Source organism: Semicossyphus pulcher, unplaced genomic scaffold, assembly GCF_022749685.1.
Source record: "Semicossyphus pulcher isolate SPU_LCO1_2020_fin unplaced genomic scaffold, fSemPul1.0.p SCAF_21, whole genome shotgun sequence".
NCBI classification, from domain to species: Eukaryota; Metazoa; Chordata; class Actinopteri; order Labriformes; family Labridae; genus Semicossyphus; species Semicossyphus pulcher.
The window spans coordinates 519316-536574 of NW_027211695.1; the positions used below are offsets into that span (position 1 = coordinate 519316).

Below are 17259 nucleotides of genomic sequence, written 5' to 3' on the forward strand. Positions count from 1 at the left end.
AGAATGGGACAGATATGACCTCACGGTGACCTTTGAACTCCAAAATGTAATCAGTTCATCACTGAGTCTAAGTGGACATTTATACCAATTTAGAAGCTATTTCCTCGAGGCATTCCTGGGATATCACCTTCTCAAGAGCGGGACGGACAGAGGGACATCCTGAAATCATAACTATGCTACAGTTCAGCTCGACCGACGCAAATAGAGTTATTAAAACTATTTCCACAATATGCACAGCTTTAAATTCACCACAGTTTAAAGATTACAGAGATAGACCTTCTTTATCATGGGTAAGATGCTTTTTTAAAACCAGAAACAGCCCTAACATGGCTCCGTTTAAAGCCACCAAACTCCACTGACAAAAGCGGTCATTTTACCCAGCAGTTGCTAAACTACTGCTGCCATAGTTGATTCGTTTTTTATGTGTTATTGTGCAAATGTAGTGTTTTAAATGGTTAGTTCAGATCTAACAAAAGATTTGTGTAACACACAGCAACACAAACAAACTACCCAATGAAGGCACTGGTAGACAAGCAGCTTCCGTGTGCTACAAGGTTAAAGAACTGTTTTTCTGAATGGAGTCTGGTGTGTGTGCAGAGAGCGATGTAACGTCTGTGTGTGGTTAAAACAATCATCTTCCTCTGTAACAAAAAGGTCTATCTCTGTAGGGATCCTTTCTGTCATGTTGTCACACACTTAGAAGAACAATCTGAGCCTGTCAGTGGAAACAACAAGAACTTTTAGAGGACGACCTTTGACCCATCAAGGATTATGTTGCAGCCATTACAGCCTGTTTCATCTACTGGAGCACATCCGAAACCTTTTGTTCCTATTAGTCCTTTAGACCCCAAAATATGTCAAAAGAGCTCACGTTTAGAAACACCAGAATAACCTTTTTATAATTAACTTTACAGCTTCTGTGCTCTCTCGCATCTGACAGAACTAGTGTTCATATTATCACAGTGTTCTCTTACTGACAACTTGACAGTGTTGAACTTTGTACAGAAAAACACATGTGCTGTTGACAACATTAACTCCAAATATCTCTTTTGAATGGAGGTTTTGTTTGAGTCTCATTGCCTCGGAGTATTTCAGTCCACATGACCGAGCAGCGGGGTGATGATGCATCTTCATACCAGAAACTATCACACAAGCTGACCTTTATCAGTCCGACTGAGGGTGAGGAGGTGCTGAATAAATTGAATTAAAAGTTCATTTCCTGTCACTTCAGATTCAGACTGCTGCCAGAACTGAGGCCGAGACAGACACTGGAGGAATCTGGAATTTAAACATTGTGGTCGTTTAACCCAGAAAGTCCATAAAAACTGACTTTCTGTGATATAATTGGCTGAATCTGGGTTACTCTACTGTACTGCTATGCTCCTTCTCTAAACTGCTGCCTTTTATGGACACAGCACAAAGAGGACGGAGCTGATTCTGCAGTTTGGGTGGAAAAACTATTTAAAACATCTCTGCTAATCACAAACAGCCATTAATGATGAATACAGTTCGAACCTTTGTTCTTCTACAATACAAAACGGCTTTTACTTCAAGTATGTGTTTATATTCATAGATGTAGTTAAAGCCGCGCTTGGACGAAGACACGCTCACCCGAAAACCCGTGGAAACTCTCGCAAATTTACATTTTCTTGTATACGATGACATAAAAACGTACTAGAAAACATAAAAATCCTTGACGTTAGAACAACTGACGTCTTCAGTTAATTTCGGCATATAAACCGCAACTTAATACTTTCAACATTTCGAGCGGTGTAACCTTATTTCCCCTCTCAAACCGAGCATCTACAATATTTGGTGGGAGTAACCACAGAGCCTCGGTGGTGAAAGGAGAGATGTTATCACACTGTTATTCAGTTGGTTTTGGATGCAGTGAATGGAAATGTGAAGAATAAAGTCATAATATTCAGGAAAGGTTTTGTGATCGATGTGTGCCCTGCGTGTTTGCCTGAGGAGAAAGGCGGCGTTAAATTGCCAGATTTTTAAATGGAATTTGGCACACCCAGCGCTCTTCTTTATAAAACGGCTAATTAATCTATAGAAAAGTTTCAGCGCGATGACAGCACACATTTATCACTTTAAATAAAACATGTTGTACTGGATGACACACTTTAAACATTTCACATGTTTATGTATGAGGTTTCATCGCTTCAACACGCAACTGGTGATGCTAGAAGAAGTTTTACGCTGGAGCATGTCGGCTCTTTTCTTTACCTTGTTCTCCGGTGTTTCCGCTGGCTCGGTCCAGTTCTCCGTTCAGCAACAGAAAAGAGAGAAAAACGAGTAAACGTCCACATTTTGCCGGTGAAATTTGGGCATTTTTCTGCCTGTGTTTACTGTACATCCCTGTGACCCTCGGTACCGCCGACCGTCCTCCCTTTCCTCGCCGTTGTTCAACTCTGCCTCCCTCTCCTAGTCCTCCAACAGTCAAACACGGAGAAGTACAGTACACCACTTCCTGACTGAACTGTCAAAATAAAATCCTGATGACAATGTTGAAATAGAGACTTTATATAACAAGTAGATGTTGCTGATGCAGAAATGCCTAAAAGCTTCATTATTTGCTCAGCAGGGGGCGACTCCACTGTTGTGCTCCTATAGAAGTCTATGAGAACATGCTCCTCCTCCTCTCCTTATTTATTCCCTCAGTAAACATGTTCCTAATGAGTTTATGGTCTCAGTCTCTAGTTTCAAGTCTTCTTCAACACAGCATGATGTTCAGTTAGTCACTGATGCTCCCATTGAGAGTCACACAGACCAGGAAGAGGGGAAGGGGTTAGGGCGGGGCTACCTCTGATTGACAAGTCGCTCCGACAGTGACCTACACATGTCATGTTCAGCCTTCAGACACTTTGAGGAGTCGGCTGTTGACCTTCAGATGAAATACATTTTGGCTAAAGCCTGTTATGCATTAGCAAAAACTAGCATACAATAATGGTTACCTTGATTTACAGATGCACTTTGCTAACCAAGGTAGCACTAGCGTTAGCCGGTAACTTAGCCTTTCATAGCCAATCACTCCTCTCTAGCTCCATCATCTCATCCAAATATGGTCACCTCTAAAGAGAAATAACAAACATGGCATCGGCCAAAGTCGATAGTTCAGAATCGTAGTCCACAAACTGATCGTTGATGTGACACTGGCTCATTCAAACGTTGGTTACACAACTAAAACTAAACATTTCAGCAACGAAGGGATCGGATATGATTATTGTTTATCTCATGTATGGTCTTTAAACGACTGAACTATCATGACAAGAGTGTAGAAAAGAAATGCAGATAACCAGGAGTTGTAGCCAGTGGATATGACATATTTTTAATTCGTTATATTTTCCTGCAAAAGTCAGAGCACATTTAACAATGCCTGACATTCAACAGAGCCCTAACTGTCAGGTGGAGATTACTGGGGACTTTGTCAACAGAATCTGAGGTTTAAATGACTGTAAAATCATTGTGTCTCTATTTGTTTCACTGTACATGATATTTTATGCTCTTACACAGTTTGTGCTAAAATAAAGATCTAGATCATTTACCATATGTAGGAAAAGATTGACTTTGACCTCAAATCTGTAGGCACAGGCAGGACATTACAGTACATAAACATCAGCTTTATTCAGGGACCAAGTCAATAATATTTGCGTGTCCTTTCACCGTGTGCTTAAAAGAGTAAACACCTGTTTCCCGGCCTTTTTAGCAGCGGGCTATTCGGCCTGATAAACTGCAGCTGTCACATCTGCGGCCTGCAGCAGCTGCACGTCCACAGACAAAGAGGGCACTGAAACACCATCACGTTATATTTACAGTACATGCTTTATTGTCTGCTTTCTAGCTAGTGTCTGGTCTTAAAGAAGTCTTTATGCGTTTCTCTGAGAACAACTTTTATCTGACTTGTGTAAAACACCATTTTTTCCCCCTCAAAATAATTTGGACTTTTATTTTGAAGTCAAAATCAACCATCATCCGGTAATAGTCTAACTGTGTTTAACTTGACGTCACTTGGCGCTTGAGAAAACAAGACATGGATCTGATTGATGTTGCTCTCACGTTCCAGAAGATGTAATGACTCGTCTGCGAGTCACACACCTGATAACAGATCAGAATAGTTCGTGTCATGAAGTCAGTTTCAAACGTTTTATCACATAAGTTAATTTATTAATGAAACTAGAAATTGATAAACTGATCAAAATTAAATAGATTAGAAGTGTCATACTTGTTCAAGATTCAGAAGTCCAGTGCCTTTTCATGGAAATGTATGAGCGTAATATTGCTTCAAATGATAAACTTGATTAATCAAATTTAACAGTCCAGTTCCACTGTTTGTTTTCCACTCAAAACTTAAATCCGACATCAGTTCATATTTACCTGTGTGTTACATATGGAGCTGAAATCAGGATGTGGTTAGCCTACCTAGTGCCAACAGCTGCAGTTCCTCTGGTGTCCACTTGAGGCTGTCTCCAGCAGTGAGTCAGTCCCCATAGAGCCCCATGTTAAACTTTACAGCAGGAATAAACATGTTTACAGCCTGGTACAAAAAACAGTTTGGGTCTCTATAGCTCATTTCTCTCTTCATGACAACTGTACGGGGAGAATCTTTAGACAGCTCACCTGTTTACATTATATTAAGGCTTAAAGTGATGCAGCATTAGGGGCGTGGCCTCTTTGAGTGACAGGTGGGAGTTGCTAGCTGTCTGCTAGGTGTCCCCTCAGCTAACTCAGTCACTGAACGTAACCTCTGGGCCGTGTTTGTGCTGTTGGAGCCTTTTGGAGATTTGTTCATGTAAATATCAGACAGATAATCTGTGTGTGCGCTTTATTGGACGAACAGACTGTCCAACACGTCTCACACACTGTTTATACACGTTCTATTTTATGTTAGCACAGATTAGCAGCTATCTGTGCCTGTGCTCACCATACCTGCTTGTTAGCTCGTTCAGTGTTTGTCATACAGTGATTTATCTGTGGCAGCCTGTGCATAATTCAGTCACTGGACTTAACCACTTGTGTATCCATCCTCTCGTCCACACATGACACTCTTATGGCTTCAAAAATAACCAGTATGGTGATGGTCAAAATGCTAAACTTGAGGCTTTAAAACGGCACTCCACGAACTAATGGCTGACCTAATTTGAGCACTGCCAAAACCTCTGCTCGCAGTCCGTATGTGGCAGCTGACTATGTCTGACTTCACACAAGAACTGGAGCGGTCAATACACTCAAAAAGGGGGGAGATAATATGAGAAGTGAGTGGTACACAGTAAACCCCCCTCTCTATTCAATATGTATGAATTATTGCTTCTCAGTTCTCACCAAGTTATGAAAATGAGACAGATGAATAATGCATCACAGTTCCATTTTCAATTTGGTTGCCATTTACTCACATCCAAATATATGTGAATATGTAGATTACTGTATTGATGGGACTTTGCTGAAACAGTGACAGCTCTCTAAGGAGTGAAGAGAAATGTATAATGTCCAAAATTAAAACATTCTGGTGCACAAAGTTACCCAGTATGATAGTGACTTTCTAACACTTCCTCTGACACATCAGCGTGATCTCATGTTCAGTCAGGAGGATTTACTGCAAACAAGATAACGTGTGTGCACAGCTGATTTCAGGCAAACAAGATAAGTGTGATAACCTGTGTTAACAAGATAACAACCCGTGCTAACAAGATAACAACCCGTGCTAACAAGATAACAACCTGTGCTAACAAGATAACAACCCATGCTTACAAGATAACAACCTGTGCTAACAAGATAACAACCCATGCTAACAAGATAACAACCCGTGTTAATAAGATAACAACCTGTGCTAACAAGATAACAACCCATGCTAACAAGATAACAACCTGTGCTAACAAGATAACATGTGTGCACAGCTGATTTCAGGCAAACAAGATACGTTTAATTATTAACAATGCTAACAAGATAACAACCCGTGCTAACAAGATAACAACCTGTGCTAACAAGATAACATGTGTGCACAGCTGATTTCAGGCAAACAAGATACGTTTAATTATTAACAATGCTAACAAGATAACAACCTGTGCTAACAAGATAACAACCCATGCTAACAAGATAACAACCCGTGCTAACAAGATAACAACCTGTGCTAACAAGATAACAACCTGTGCTAACAAGATAACAACCCATGCTAACAAGATAACAACCTGTGCTAACAAGATAACAACCCATGCTAACAAGATAACAACCTGTGCTAACAAGATAACATGTGTGCACAGCTGATTTCAGGCAAACAAGATACGTTTAATTATTAACAATGCTAACAAGATAACAACCTGTGCTAACAAGATGACAACTTTTTGTGACAAGATAACAACTGAAATAGATCTAAGGTAACTACTTTTGGAATAATTGTGCCAACAAGATAACTTTTGAATCAAGATGACATGCTGTGCTCACAAAAGAACTTATACAAGCAACAGAACAACTTGTGAACAAGATAAGTCTAAGACTAAAACATCGGATAAGATAACTTGATAAAAGAAACCTATTTTAGGACTTCAGGATTCCACTTGTTTCCCTTTTGTTGCCTTTGATTTGTTCGATAACCATTTAACTGTGAGGTTACGTGGAACAGTACGTAGAAGGGTTTGGGTGCTGTAGTGCAAAAAGAATGTCCTTGTTTTTGGTCAGCACTTCAGTTTGATGACCTGTTCAATATTCATTAGAACTCTGAGCTCTACACTCGTAGCAACACTGAATGTTAACATTTTGAGCAGCTTGAATCGTATCTTTTTTCCTCCATCCCTCCACCTCAGAATCAAACTATCAGAGGCTCCAGCTCTCACATGGGCTTACTGGCTGTACTGCCCTCTGCTCTGCCCTATCAGACACAGAACAAAATAACATCCACAGCTCGGTCGAGTGCAGAGAAGCTATCAGTTTCTTCCAGAGGACTCAGATCATGTGCTGGCGAGCTGCTTACTCCATAATGAGAGGATGTGAAGCACTCAGAGCACGCTGGCAGGACGAGATGAAGCCCGCAGTCATTGTCTATCCGTTCCCCTGCCGCCGCCGCGTCGTGCTGGTGTCATGCTCACACTCTTTGACTCTGGAATTATGGGGAGGATTTAGACTTAGCTGGCAGGAGGGTTTGCTGGATAAGACGGATTTATTTCACCTCATCTGGAAAATGTCTCCTCTGCCACACGACCACTTCAGTGACTCTTTATCCTGCCGCTGGGAGAGGAGAGTGGACGCTGCGCTCGCTCACTGAGCCGTGCCACAGAATGGTTTGTTTTTTGTTGCTGCTCGGCTCGGTTTGGGGGATATTGTCACTTCCACTTGTTAGTCTGAAAGGTCAAAAGCTTACACCCAGACACGTTTAAATCCATCACCCCATTCAGGCTGCTCAGGCAGAGAAAGCACGGTGTCAAGCAAAGGCATCAGGGAGGAGAGATAAGATTGACTTGGCCTTTAGGAGCCATAAGCATTCAGAGGAGGCCTAAAGAAAGACTGTTGTTCTTCTTTCTTGTAATAGAAGTTATTCTACTGAACATAAGTACACAGTAACATAGAAAAAAGCTTACTATTAAAGGTTAAATACAACATTTTTTAACCTGGGCGCTTGGGAGCTAATGAGCCTGATCAAAGGTCGTCCTCTAAAAGTTGTTGTTTCCACTGACAGGCTCAGATTGTTCTTCTAAGTGTGTGACAACATGACAGAAAGGATCCCTACAGAGATAGACCTTTTTGTTACAGAGGAAGATGATTGTTTTAACCACAAACAGACGTTACATCGCTCTCTGCACACACACCAGACTCCATTGACGAAAACAGCGATTTTACTTGGCAAAACAAACCGAGTTGCAGGTCTTCTGCTGCCTTGATCTGCCAGCTTGTTTGTGTTAGTGTGTGTTACATCCAAACTAACCATTCAAAACACCAAAGTCAAACAATGACACAAAAATCCCAATAGAGGCTTTGTTAGACCAGCGACTCCTGTGTGGAAGGAAAAATGTTTTGGTCAATGGAGTCTGGTGTGTTTGCAGAGAGCGATGTAACAGCTGTTTCTGATTGAAAAAGAATCTTCTTTAGTCTGATCATAAAGAACTATTGGTTAGCTACCACTACGAGTAGAATCTCATTCTGTAAGTTTGCTCATCTTTAGCAAACAAGTTACCCACAGACAGAGACTGTTCAGACGAATACGGCAACCAGTTTGTGTAGCCACCATGTATCTGCAGGTCACTCAGAGAGGGACACAATTACTGGCCCGTGAATCTGTGTAAAGTGTCCGGTCTCATACAGGGGGACTCTTTGTGACGTAAAGGCTTAAAGTTTGTCACAGCTGTTGGAGTAGCTGCTTAACTCCACAGGTTCTTCCTGATGTCCTTTACATCGCTGTCAAAGTAAGGTAGAGAGTAACGGTAAAAGTATTAGACTGTTCACATGTTCGGACAGCTTGCATTCAAACGTGCAGCAACTTCCAATCATTTTGTGTTTAGCTTTGATAACTTAGCGTTTGCTAACCTCTCCTCCAAATATGGTCACTTCTGGCTCCAGAAAACCAACATGGCTGCAGCTAAAATGCTGAACTCAAGGCTTTACAAAGGCAGCTGACAAAGCAATGTGTGGCGTAACAGTAGCTTTGTTCTTTATTAATGCAGCCGAGGGTTTTGGCTCATCTTTCCTGAAGTCCCAAAGCACCAGTGACGGGTCTCACAAGCGTCACCGTCTCATTTCCAGGTTACAAACTACACAAGATGCTTGTTTCATAACTGGATTTAACGAGTAGAAAGCAGTTACTGCGTGGCCTCTTTATTGCTGTGAGTCAAATCAGGGGTTTAGAGATTGACGTCAGACTATAGCTGGCAGTGAGCATTATAGTCAATATAACATGACAACATCTATTGATCAACATGAGTCATAAGCTGCATTCAGTGAAAAATCATTAAGAAATGAACCTTTTCTTCTTCTCCTGACATTTTTCCTGTAATGATATTTGACAGCTCAGAAACACAGGACGTGGGAGAGTGACGGGGTCGACATAAAACAAAGGTTATCGTATTTATATCATTAAATCCTAAATATAACAACATGTTGCCCACGTAACGCTCGGCTGTAGTTGAGCTATTACTAATCATACTCTGACACAGAGCTGCTGGATGAGTTCATGAGTATGTAAGGAGGCCTCGAGCTGCTCAGCCTTGGTCCTTGTTTTCTAATGCAGAGAGGAAATAAATAGATTCATGCTTAATGTCTCTATTCATCACGTTCAAAGCTAAACAGCTGATTAACTACAGGTGGAGGAGGGTATCTGCAGGGGTGCGTTCAGAGACCTGAAGCTCCTCCTTCAACAAGTTTGGTGAAGTTGGAAAAGTTTGTCTATTTTAAGCGTGTTTGATCCACACATGGGCGCATCTGCATAGCAAGGGGAAGCATATAAACCAGATCCTGACAGAGTCAGATGGAGGAGGAGCAGAAGTGGGACAGGAACCCAAACCTGTGGGAACCAGAAATGGAGCAAAAGTTTCTGTATTTTCTGTCCCTCGTGTAAAAGCAGCACTGAAGCCAATTACTCAAAGGTCAGAGGTCATTACATACAGGTACAGGTAGAAGGCATCAGTCCCTTATCATCCCAAAACTTGTGTCCTTGTTTGCTCCGTCTCCGCTCGTCAGCTGCAACTCCTTTGTTAGTGTCCCAACGCTTCAAAATATGAACCTGCAGGTTCTCCAGCTTCGTTTCTGGACACTGTCCTCTACCTTATGATGTGCCGATGAAGTCAGGTGAGCGAGTATAAGAGCGACGAGGATGGCTCCAGGTGGAGGCTGAGAGTGAAAGGATGGGTCAGACAAACACAGGACCTTTTAATGTTGACGTCTTTAAAGAATACTGTTGACTTTGTCATTTCAATACACTTGTCAGACACAAATATCAATCTTACATTAAATAATGTTTATTATATTAATTTGAGTATCTGGCCAGTGTTAAAATGTAGACAGACACAAAGCAGCAGGAGTGCAGTGTAATTATGTTACATTGAATACTAAAAAACATTCTGGTTGCCATGGTTAAAAAATAGGTTAGAATTAACTATTGCCCCATTCTCTGTTTGAAAGGAAAAAACATTAAAATTGGCTTGAGTGGGAATTGAAAGTTCCTATGAAACAGCAAATATTGATGGCCGTTTGCAGTAGCCAATAGCTGTGAAGTGTGTTTAAATAACCAATATTGATTTCCCATGACAAATTAATATTCTACAGTGTAAATTTTGAAAATCAACATGCAGAGAAAAACGGAACTGTGGAACTCAAGATCAAAGGATAAAAGAATGTGCTTGGAGCAAAGCTGTGATGTCTCTGTCTTAGTTTATAAAGGGCTGCACCGACTCAGTCAGTCAGATCGTTTCAAATCTATCAGCAGAGAGTAATATCCCTGAGAGAGAAATAGTCATTACCCTCATTACAAAGACCACTGACACAGACTACATCTGTTAATCAGAAACAAACTGCAAACAGCAGCATTACTTTGTAAATCATTCTACAAGCAGAGAATTCTACAGAGACAATGCAGCGTGTGAAGAATTCAAGGAGACACCTGAGGACCTCTGAACAGCAGGTCGAACAAGGAGCTCAGGAGCTCAATCAGGAGGAAGAGATGGAGCAACTCCGTCAACAAAATAGGCAGTTTGAGTTTGATTTGCGGGTGACACAAAAACAGTTGCTAAAAACCAAGAAACTGAAAGACGTTTACATTGACAGGAGCAAGCTGCAGAGGAAAGAACTAGAGAAGCTCCATTATGACAATGAGGACGAAACATTGAAAAATGGCCAGATTGCTGCTCAGGTGAGAGGAAAAGTGAGGATCAATGGTAAGAAGAATCTTCAAAAAGATTATGAAGAGCTGCAGGTGGCACATGCAATCGGCCAGGACAAGTTAAAGAAGGAGCTGCAGCAGGAGAAGGAGAAAAACCAACTTCTCCAGGAAGAACTAGACAACTTGAAAGTCTCCAACCAAAACCTCAGCCTGAAGTTCAATGCTGAAGTCCCCGCTGTCAGACAGCAGGTTGACTTCCTCAATCGAGAGCTTGAGAAAGAAGTCAAGAATCATGCTGATGTAGTGTGCGGGTACCAGCAGGTCATCAGTAACCTGAGGGCTGAACAGGATGCCCTCCGTCATAATATGGCGGAGGAGATGAACATTCTGCAGCAGACTGCTTTTGAAAATCAGAGGGTTCTCTTGAAAGAGCTGGAAGAGCTGAAGATTCAGGTGGAACTACAGCAACTGCTCTCTCAAAAGAACGAGGAGCTGAAAACTCGGCTCAGCATTCAGACCTCACGCAACCTTGAGCTTTCCACTGAGCTCAAGGCTGCGAGAGAGAAACACATGCCTCCTCCAGCAAATATCACCAGCTGTGAGGAGAAGCATGAGACTGAGTCGTGCCAGCAGGAAAAGCTCCACGAAGTTCATGACTCTGAAGACCAGACCAAAAAGCAAGAGTCCTCCCTCCCTGATCCACTGGCAGTGGAACTCCAGGCAGAAGTTGAGGACTCTCAGTACATGACCAACAATCATGAGTCCTCCCTCCCTGACACACTGGCAGTTGAACTCCAAAAAGAGGTAGAAGACTATGAGGACAAGACCAGATACCAAGAGTTGTCCCTCCCTGACCCAACGGCAGCCCAACTCCAACAGGAGGTTGAAGACTGTGAGAAGTCCACCAATCACGAGTCTTCTCTTCCTGATCCACCGGCAGTCGAACTCAGGGAGGAGGTTGGAGCCTCAGCCACAAAAAAGGAGCCTTCAGCCTGGAAGAAATTCCGACACGCTCTGGGGTTGAGGATGCCAAAGTGTTGGAAGAAGAGGAAGGAGTCCACTACTCCTAACCCCCAACCCTCTGATCTTCCCTCAACCGGCATCTAGACTCACCCTCCTCCCATCCTCCCACCATACCCCCACCCCTTCCCCTTGTGGGTTTTCTCCGGGATGCTCCGGTTTACCCACACATATTTAGTTTAGGTTAATTGGCTTATCTTAATAAAAAAATAATACAAATATTTAAATACAATTTTGGAAAATCAAATTTGTCATCTACATTCTAAGTACAATAAATACAAATGTCTTCAGAAATGTTTATATCTTGTAGTGTTCTTGTACATCTTGTTGTCTCAGTAGTGTTGCAAAAAAGGTTCATTGGCTTCAAAATTGAAAAATGTATTTGAAAAATAAAATTAAAAATCCCAAAATATGTAATTTGGGTATATTGTCTGCTTTAAATTGTCATTTATATAAAAAAATATGTAATATATAAAATTAAGTTTCTGTATAAATGTTTAGATGTTGTAGTCGTTAGTAATCGTAAGGTCATATGTCAGTCACATCATATACCGTGTGTTATTAACGTATGGTAAGAAAGCTAAGAACGTATGGTTCAAAAAAACAAATATTAAAGATAAAATGTCAGGAGGAGAAAAAAGGTGATTATCCACTGAATGCAGCTGACTGAGCTGCAGAATGAGATTCTATTTGTAGTGGTAGGGTTAGTTTTTAGTCATTGTTTGACTTTGGTGTTTTGAATGATTAGTTTGGATACAACACAATATTGCTGTAACACACAGTAACACAAACAAGCTGACAGATCAAAGCAGCAGCAGACCACCAACTCCTGTGTTCCTGTGACATTAAATCACTGTTTTTGTCAATGGAGTCTGGTGGCTTTAAACAAAACCATGTGTGTGGTTAAAACAGTCATCTTCCTCTGTAACAAAAAGGTCTATCTCTGTAGGGATCCTTTCTGTCATGTTGTCACACACTTAGAAGAACAATCTGAGCCTGTCAGTGGAAACAGCAAGAACTTTTAGTGGACGACCTTTGACCCATCAAGGATTATGTTGCAGCCATTACAGCCTGTTTCACTGCTGCAGGATGAACACATCTACTGGAGTGATTCCAAAACTATTTGTCATTTACACCCCAACATGTTTTAGAATTGGGCCCATGTTTAAAAATACCAGAATCCTCCTTTCCATGTCTTTGACAGTTTCCTGCATTAAACTTGACCTCGCTACACACACATCCTCCACCCTGACCACCACGCACTCTTATTCCACCTTGCTTCATGTATCACACACCACTTCCTTGATGAAATCTTGAATGTCGAGGTGTTGATTGATCCTATATGAGTGTAACTTCCTGGGGTGATCGGCAGGAGGACACCAGAGCCTCAGAGGCTTTGTCTTCTCTCTGCTAGAAATCGGTGTATCTGTTTTGCACAGTGCTCTTAAAAAGAGCTTGTTTGGGTCACAGCTTGATTAACATAAATCTCTTCGCGGGCATGCTTTAATGAAGCACATAAAAATCATCAGCCCACCTTCACAGTTGAATGTGGACCATAGGGTTTTGCTGGAGAGCTCTAATCAGTCAGTTAACACGTCTCCTCTGTGTCGTTCAGGCCACGAGGTCCTCATTTATTCAAAGTGTGTTTCATTATCTCCGCTCTCTTCAGGTGATGCTCTGCACACTCTGTGTTTTTATTACCTGCAGATGCCCGTGATGTGAAGAAGCTCTGTTTAATCCATCACTCGTGCTGTGTGAGTCATTTCCCTCCTGATTTTCAAACGTTAAATCAAGGCCGTACGTAAGGGTGCAGCAGTGAGAGGATCTTCTGCTGGTTGCATGGACGTTAAAGCCTCCAGGTGCTTGAGAGGCCGGAGCGAGGCTTTGTGTGGTGCTCCTCCTCTGCTGTGATATTCATGTGACTGTTGAACATGTTTCACCTCTTCATGCTCCTCTTATCCTCTCCTTTCAGCAGTAAAGATTATATCAGAAGAAATGGAGACATGTGCAGCCAGTGTTGTGACATTTTTTGCACACACACAAGAAGTCTGAGGAGAGTGTTCCACCTGCAGCATCTTCTGCAGCCTACTTCAAAGCTACTGCGTTACTGTGTTGCAAAATAGCATGCAAGTGATGAAAAAATACGTCTCCAAGGCAGGAAAGCTGCTGTTTCAGCTCGTACCGTTACTCTAACCTCAGCTGCAGCAGCACTCTGGTTCATCGTGCCCTGAGCAATGGAGGCCACCTTACACGTCGTTTAGAGAGCTGCATCAGAGCCTGTTTCTTTTGTTTGATATGCTACCTTCAGCAGCTGTGTGTCACACACTTTGAAGCAGTAAAGTATCATCAAGTTGAATTAAAGCTTAAAAGAATGAAAGTTTTCTTTGCTCTTAAAAAGAACAAACTGCAGAGGAGAGCCTGAAGCTCGTCATCAAACGGAATATAAAACTAAAACATAACAAGAAGACAAAAGCACCCTGAGAAAACATGGAGGCAGTCTTTGGTTAGGAAATCAGAGGAATTGAATGTATTAAAAAAAAAGAGGAGCCAGTTCCACGTCTTCAGAGGGCTCTGGGATGGAATAGATCCAGCTTCATTAGGAGGGAACGTGGAGAGGAGGCTGAGGAGAGAGACCCCGTCATGCAGACGGCGCTGCTCCGAGCTGGTTTGTCTGACACCAGATAAGAAGCATCTGTTTCTGTGAGCGTCCTCGAGCTGTTTGCCGCTCATGTCTGCAGAACTACATTCACGCTGAGTTAGCAGCTAGCTCGGGGGGGAGAGGAGCTCATTTTACATGCCAGGCTATTACGTCCAGTTCCCAAAGGACAAGACAACAACATCAACCGACCAACCAGAACGGACTTTCAATTAGCCTCATCAGCTGCGGTGCCTGTTACTTCTTATCCCTGGGTTCAAGAGTCAGCTAGCTAAAGGGCGTTTAAAGCTGCACTAACGGAGGTTTTTGGACCCAACGTTGTTCCACTGTCAGGGTCCAGAGAGCTGCTGTCGTATTTAGGATGCTAATGGACTTTTTAACGTCCATGAAACTAGAACTTGTTGTTCTACCAGTTAAAAAAAGCTTCATTCAGAACCACATTTAACTTGAAGCCTCAAGTTCAGGATTTTGCTGCCGTCATGTCGGTTTCCTGGAGCCAGAAGTGACCGTAACAAGAGGGTGGAGCAAACGCTAACTTATCAAAGCCGTCTGTGTCTGATCCATCAGCTGGTGAATGAGCCAGTTTGACTTTGTGTTTCTGACCGCAGTAGTGGATTGCCGCTCGCTCGTGAGAGAGCGGCCAGTGAACGACACGTACCGAGAAACTTAAAATAACCGATCTTCACGTCACTACGGTACGCTGTAATCTCTCCGGGGAAAAGCCACCGACTTCTGACTCCTGTACTGGTCGACGAATCAATAAATGTAGGACTTTGTACCAGGCTGTAAACATGTTTATTTCTGCTGTAAAGTTTAACATGGGGCTCTATGGGGACTGACTCACTGCTGGAGACAGCCTCAAGTGGACACCAGAGGAACTGCAGCTTTTTGGCACCTTCGTGTTGGCTTCATTTTTGAACATGGGGGTCGCCGCTTGCTCTGCACAGACATGCTTCTCCTCCTTTCTTTCTCTTTTCCACCTGGAGCATGATGGGAAATATTCTCACCACTAAATAGTGACCCTGCAGGATCCCCATCATCTTATAGCCCGAGACTAAAATGTCTGTCAGACTCCAGCTTGTAACTTCACATACAGCTTGAGGCTGATGTCGCTCTCTGAAAGCTAACAAGCTGTTTTAAACTCTCTCTTTAATGAAACATTATTGGCCCCATTTGTTGCCAAACTCATGCATCATCAATAAACCCCAGTGATTGGAATAACATGGCCGTTTATCAGCTGTTGTTCCCAGCAGGAAGGAAACACTGCGCGTGAGCTGCAGGCATCGTCTCATCACGGGGTTGCCGGTTCAAACCTCCGAACACAAAGCTGTTAGCTGAATGCAGGCGGGAGAAAGCGCTCTCTCTCTGCAGATGACTTATTTATACATGCCATATGCTTTCAGAGTGCTCTGTGTATTTGCTCTGTTGTCTCTGAAGAGGAATCAAAAGTGCGAGTGACATCCTGTGTGCCAGAGATACTCAAACACTTCCTTCCTCTCCACTAATGTTATTAGCGGGCCTGTCAGGGGAGCGTGACACACTTCACACAGCACAGGCCCACTTTTATCAATCAGGGCTGAGCTGCATCCCCACATGACACAAAGTCTGCATAAAGTTTACCCTCCGCCGCTAAAACACGAGAACAAAGCGCTCCTTCTCACTCTTTTCTCCGCTGCGGAGCACAAAAACGGAGCGAGTTATTCTGAGTATCCTGGTGAGAGAGATGTTTATTTGGATTATCACATCTCCAGAGGAAGCACGCCTCCCTCAGCCAATTTAGAGTTTGCCCTGTAGGCCCCAAATCTTTTGCAGAGTGGATAAGTTAATTAAGAACAGTGAAGGGATGATAACGGCCTTGTAGTCGGCTCCCGCTGTACAGTAATTGCATTTCATGCTCGGTATTTGTGGCAGGGGGTCGTTGGGTATCAGAGGACGGCATTAAAAGAAGATAAAAACTCTTAATTATTGTACAAAACCAGAGTGGGACTGAGCCACTGCCAAACCTATGAAGTGTCTCTGAAGCAGATGAGCAGAAAAGCTCCACCGTGAGATCCACATGTTCATTTGCATAACCTAAATACAGCCCGTAAATATTCCCGCCTCCAGATACATCACAACACCTTATCTGGGTTCACCTGAGCTGTGTCTGATGAACTCTCCTGCTGCTTCCAGCTCCTCGAGGCTGACCAGTGCCCAGTGTGATGAGCTGTGAGCTCGGATCAGTACCAGGATTTCTCTCATGGACACCAACTACCGGCATTCTGTTCCAGCTGTGGAGCGCCTGTCCATCTGTCTCACTGAGTGGCAGTTTCACTGTATCTAGCAAGTCACAGGTGGGCTGAGATCTGTCTCACTACAGCGCTATGAAGCCACAACAAACAGATGTTACTGAGATTTAATGACAATAAACAGGCTGAGAGGATGCTGAGAGAACTACATCAGGAGGCAGGGTTGGAAAGAGGCTGAGGTCATGCACCTGTCTGCAGAAAATGTTTTGGGTTGCTCCAGTAGATGTGTTCATCCTGCAGCAGTGAAACAGGCAGTAATGTCTGCAACATAATCCTTGATGGGTCAAAGGTCGTCCACTAAAAGTTCTTGTTGTTTCCACTGACAGGCTCAGATTGTTATTCTAAGTGTGTGACAACATGACAGAAAGGATCCCTACAGAGATAGACCTTTTTGTTACAGAGGAAGATGATTATGTTGCAGACATTACAGCCTGTTTCACTGCTGCAGGATGAACACATCGACTGGAGTGCTTACAAAACATTCCGTGCCTGTT

The 17259-nt window shown here is 42.8% G+C and overlaps 1 protein-coding gene across 2 annotated transcripts in view; it reads right to left on the bottom strand.

The window, feature by feature from the left end:
- Positions 1-2431, bottom strand: part of adam19a (ADAM metallopeptidase domain 19a) — a 171399-nt gene extending 168968 nt beyond the window's left edge. Inside the window, exon 1 of one of the 2 annotated variants that reach the window (XM_069671980.1) lies at positions 2233-2431. In XM_069671980.1, coding sequence (XP_069528081.1) covers positions 2233-2362 — 130 coding nt within the window. In that variant the 5' untranslated portion in view covers positions 2363-2431. The remainder of the gene's footprint in view (positions 1-2232) is intronic. The other variant, XM_069671981.1, reaches the window with a different exon arrangement.
- Positions 2432-17259: the final 14828 nt, after the last annotated feature.